We start from the raw sequence: 5,000 nt of genomic DNA on the forward strand, positions 1-5,000 counted from the left end.
TGAGTGTTTGTGACAGTGAGTGAGTGTGCGTGACAGTGAGTGTGAGTGAGTGTTTGTGACAGTGAGTGAGTGTGCGTGACAGTGAGTGTGAGTGAGAGTGTTTGTGACAGTGAGTGAGTGTGCGTGACAGTGAGTGTGAGTGAGAGTGTTTGTGACAGTGAGTGAGTGTGCGTGACAGTGAGTGTGAGTGAGTGTTTGTGACAGTGAGTGAGTGTGCGTGACAGTGAGTGTGAGTGAGTGTTTGTGACAGTGAGTGAGTGTGCGTGACAGTGAGTGTGAGTGAGAGTGTTTGTGACAGTGAGTGAGTGTGCGTGACAGTGAGTGTGAGTGAGTGTTTGTGACAGTGAGTGAGTGTGCGTGACAGTGAGTGTGAGTGAGAGTGTTTGTGACAGTGAGTGAGTGTGCGTGACAGTGAGTGTGAGTGAGAGTGTTTGTGACAGTGAGTGAGTGTGCGTGACAGTGAGTGTGAGTGAGAGTGTTTGTGACAGTGAGTGAGTGAGAGTGACAGTGAGTGAGTGAGTGAGTGTTTGTGACAGTGAGTGAGTGTGCGTGACAGTGAGTGTGAGTGAGTGTTTGTGACAGTGAGTGAGTGTGCGTGACAGTGAGTGTGAGTGAGAGTGTTTGTGACAGTGAGTGAGTGAGAGTGACAGTGAGTGAGTGAGTGAGTGTTTGTGACAGTGAGTGAGTGTGCGTGACAGTGAGTGTGAGTGAGTGTTTGTGACAGTGAGTGAGTGTGCGTGACAGTGAGTGTGAGTGAGAGTGTTTGTGACAGTGAGTGAGTGTGCGTGACAGTGAGTGTGAGTGAGAGTGTTTGTGACAGTGAGTGAGTGTGCGTGACAGTGAGTGTGAGTGAGAGTGTTTGTGACAGTGAGTGAGTGTGCGTGACAGTGAGTGTGAGTGAGAGTGTTTGTGACAGTGAGTGAGTGTGCGTGACAGTGAGTGTGAGTGAGAGTGTTTGTGACAGTGAGTGAGTGTTTGTGACAGTGTGAGTGAGTGTGCGTGACAGTGTGTGTGAGTGAGTGAGAGCGAGTGTTTGTGACAGTGAGTGAGTGTGCGTGTGCGTGAGAGTAATAGTGAGTGAGTGTGCGTGACAGTGTGTGTGAGTGAGTGAGAGCGAGTGTTTGTGACAGTGAGTGAGTGTGCGTGTGCGTGAGAGTAATAGTGAGTGAGTGTTTGTGACAGTGAGTGTGAGTGAGTGAGAGCGAGTGTTTGTGACAGTGAGTGAGTGTGCGTGAGTGTTTGTGACAGTGAGTGAGTGTGCGTGACAGTGAGTGAGTGTGCGTGAGTGTTTGTGACAGTGAGTGAGTGTGCGTGACAGTGTGCGTGAGTGAGTGCGAGCGAGTGTTTGTGACAGTGAGTGTGCGTGAGTGTTTGTGACAGTGAGTGAGTGTGCGTGACAGTGTGCGTGAGTGAGTGAGAGCGAGTGTTTGTGACAGTGAGTGTGCGTGAGTGTTTGTGACAGTGAGTGAGTGTGCGTGACAGTGTGCGTGAGTGAGTGAGAGCGAGTGTTTGTGACAGTGAGTGTGCGTGAGTGTTTGTGACAGTGAGTGAGTGTGCGTGACAGTGTGCGTGAGTGAGTGAGAGCGAGTGTTTGTGACAGTGAGTGAGTGTGAGTGTTTGTGACAGTGAGTGAGTGTGCGTGACAGTGTGCGTGAGTGAGTGAGAGCGAGTGTTTGTGACAGTGAGTGTGCGTGAGTGTTTGTGACAGTGAGTGAGTGTGCGTGACAGTGTGTGTGAGTGAGTGAGAGCGAGTGTTTGTGACAGTGAGTGTGCGTGAGTGTTTGTGACAGTGAGTGAGTGTGCGTGACAGTGTGCGTGAGTGAGTGAGAGCGAGTGTTTGTGACAGTGAGTGAGTGTGAGTGTTTGTGACAGTGAGTGAGTGTGCGTGACAGTGTGCGTGAGTGAGTGAGAGCGAGTGTTTGTGACAGTGAGTGAGTGTGAGTGTTTGTGACAGTGAGTGAGTGTGCGTGACAGTGTGCGTGAGTGAGTGAGAGCGAGTGTTTGTGACAGTGAGTGAGTGTGAGTGTTTGTGACAGTGAGTGAGTGTGCGTGACAGTGTGTGTGAGTGAGTGAGAGCGAGTGTTTGTGACAGTGAGTGTGCGTGAGTGTTTGTGACAGTGAGTGTGCGTGACAGTGTGCGTGAGTGAGTGAGAGCGAGTGTTTGTGACAGTGAGTGTGCGTGAGTGTTTGTGACAGTGAGTGTGCGTGACAGTGTGCGTGAGTGAGTGAGAGCGAGTGTTTGTGACAGTGAGTGAGTGTGAGTGTTTGTGACAGTGAGTGAGTGTGCGTGACAGTGTGTGTGAGTGAGTGAGAGCGAGTGTTTGTGACAGTGAGTGAGTGTGAGTGTTTGTGACAGTGAGTGAGTGTGCGTGACAGTGTTTGCGAGTGAGTGAGAGCGAGTGTTTGTGACAGTGAGTGAGTGTGAGTGTTTGTGACAGTGAGTGAGTGTGCGTGACAGTGTGCGTGAGTGAGTGAGAGCGAGTGTTTGTGACAGTGAGTGTGCGTGAGTGTTTGTGACAGTGAGTGAGTGTGCGTGACAGTGAGTGAGTGTGCGTGACAGTGTGCGTGAGTGAGTGAGAGCGAGTGTTTGTGACAGTGAGTGTGAGTGTTTGTGACAGTGAGTGAGTGTGCGTGACAGTGTGCGTGAGTGAGTGAGAGCGAGTGTTTGTGACAGTGAGTGAGTGTGAGTGTTTGTGACAGTGAGTGAGTGTGCGTGACAGTGTTTGCGAGCGAGAGTGAGAGTGTTTGCGTGCGTGCGTGCGTGCGTGCGTGCGCCACTCCGTACTGTGCGATGAGCCGTGCAAGTTGTCCCGCGTAATCGCTCCCCTCCCCTCCGCCCTCAGCCCTCCCCTCCTCCCCCCCCACGATCGCGTCGCTCGCCGCCACTGCTGCGTCCGCTGCTGCTGCAGCTGCTGCGGTGGCGGCTGTGGTGTTTGTGGTGTTTGCGGGAGAGCGTGCGAGCGAGAGGAGCGTGGTGGAGGGGGCGAAGAGGCCGCAGGAGTAGCCCACGTTCACGGCAGTCTCCGTCTTGTCCCCAGTGAGCACCCAGAGAGAGACGCCCGCTTCGCGCAGAGACGTCATGGCCTCCACCACGCCCTCCTGCAGCCTGCGGGGGGGGGAGAGGGTGAGGGGGTTAGTGGGTGGGTGGGTGAGTGGGTGAGTGGGTGGGTGGGTGAGTGAGTGGGTGGGTGGGTGAGTGAGTGGGTGGGTGGGTGGGTGAGTGGGTGGGTGGGTGAGTGAGTGGGTGGGTGGGTGGGTGAGTGGGTGGGTGAGTGGGTGGGTGGGTGGGTGGGTGAGTGGGTAGGTGGGTGAGTGGGTGGGTGGGTGGGTGAGTGGGTGGGTGAGTGGGTGGGTGAGTGGGTGGGTGAGTGGGTGGGTGGGTGGGTGAGTGGGTGAGTGAGTGAGTAGGTGAGTGAGTGAGTGGGTGGGTGAGGGGGTGAGTGGGTGGGTGGGTGGGTGAGTGGGTGGGTGGGTGGGGAAGTGGGTGGGTGGGTGGGTGAGTGGGTGGGTGGGTGAGTGGGTGAGTGGGTGGGTGAGTGGGTGGGTGAGTGGGTGAGTGGGTGAGTGTGTTGGTGAGTGGGTGGGTGAGTGGGTGAGTGGGTGGGGGAGTGGGTGGGGGAGTGGGTGGGTGAGTGGGTTAGTGGGTGGGTGAGTGGGTGAGTGGGTGGGTGGGTGAGTGGGTAAGTGGGTGGGTTGGTGGGTGAGTGGGTGGGTGGGTGAGTGGGTGAGTGAGTGGGTGAGTGGGTGGGTGGGTGAGTGGGTGAGTGAGTGGGTGAGTGGGTGGGTGGGTGAGTGGGTGAGTGAGTGGGTGAGTGGGTGGGTGAGTGGGTAAGTGGGTGGGTTGGTGGGTGAGTGGGTGGGTGGGTGGGTGGGTGGGTGAGTGGGTGGGTGGGTGGGTGAGAAGGTGGGTGGGTGAGTGGGTGGGTGAGTGGGTGGGTGAGTGGATGGGTGAGTGAGTGAGTGGGTGAGTGGGTGGGTGGATGGGTGAGTGGGTGAGTGAGTGAGTGGGTGGGTGGGTGGATGGGTGGGTGGGTGGGTGAGTGGGTGAGTGGGTGGGTGAGTGGGTGGATGGGTAAGTGGGTGGGTGAGTGGGTGGGTGAGTGGGTGGGTGGGTGGGTGGGTGAGTGGGTGGGTGGGTGGGTGAGTGGGTGAGTGAGTGGGTGAGAGGGTGGGTGGGTGAGTGGGTGGGTGGGTGGGTGAGTGGGTGGGTGAGTGGGTGGGTGAGTGGGTGGGTGAGTGGGTGGGTGGGTGGATGGGTGAGTGGGTGGGTGAGTGGGTGGGTGGGTGGGTGAGTGGGTGGGTGGGTGGGTGGATGGGTGGGTGAGTGCGTGGGTGAGTGAGTGGGTGGGGGAGTGGGTGGGTGGGTGGGTGGGTGAGTGGGTGGGTGAGTGGGTGGGTGAGTGAGTGAGTGAGAGTGTGTGTATGAGTGTGCGAGTGAGTAGGCAGGTGAGTGAGCGGGTCAGTGAATGAGCAAGGGAGACAGTGGGCATGTGAGCGTGCGTGGGAGTGTTTGAGCGAGCGTGCGAGTGAGAGAGTGTTTGAGCGGTGTGCGAGCGAGTGAGAGACCGGTCCTCCACAGCACTGGCTCCCAGCAGGGTGAGCCGGCTCTCGATGGCGTCGTAGGCTTCCCGCAGGCGCTGCGGCCTCTCCCCCAGCGCCAGCGACGCCTCGCGGAGACGCCGGCTCGTGTCCAACAGCTCCTCCGGGGCGAGCTCGCGCACGGCCACGCACAGCACACGCAGGCCCAGCTGTGTGAGCACACACGCACACACACGCACACACGCACACAGACACACACAGACACACACAGACACACACGCACACTCACACACACACACACACAAACTCACTCACGCACACACACTCACGCATGGCCACGCACAGCACACGCAGGCCCAGCTGTGTGCGCACACACACACACGCACACTCACTCACACACACACACGGGATGGACACACAAACACTCACAAACTCACTCACTCACACACACACACAAACTC

The 5,000-nt window shown here is 57.3% G+C and overlaps 1 protein-coding gene across 1 annotated transcript in view; it reads right to left on the reverse strand.

Annotated features, from left to right (window-relative positions):
• The window catches only part of LOC144952449 (phospholipid-transporting ATPase IF-like), an 88,852-nt gene that overhangs the window by 28,283 nt on the left and 55,569 nt on the right, over nucleotides 1-5,000 (reverse strand). Inside the window, 2 exon segments of the mRNA XM_078882859.1 lie at nucleotides 2,786-3,106; nucleotides 4,567-4,748. Coding sequence (XP_078738985.1) covers nucleotides 2,786-3,106; nucleotides 4,567-4,748 — 503 coding nt within the window.

The sequence above is a fragment of the Lampetra fluviatilis genome, chromosome 67, assembly GCF_964198595.1.
Source record: "Lampetra fluviatilis chromosome 67, kcLamFluv1.1, whole genome shotgun sequence".
NCBI classification, from domain to species: Eukaryota; Metazoa; Chordata; class Hyperoartia; order Petromyzontiformes; family Petromyzontidae; genus Lampetra; species Lampetra fluviatilis.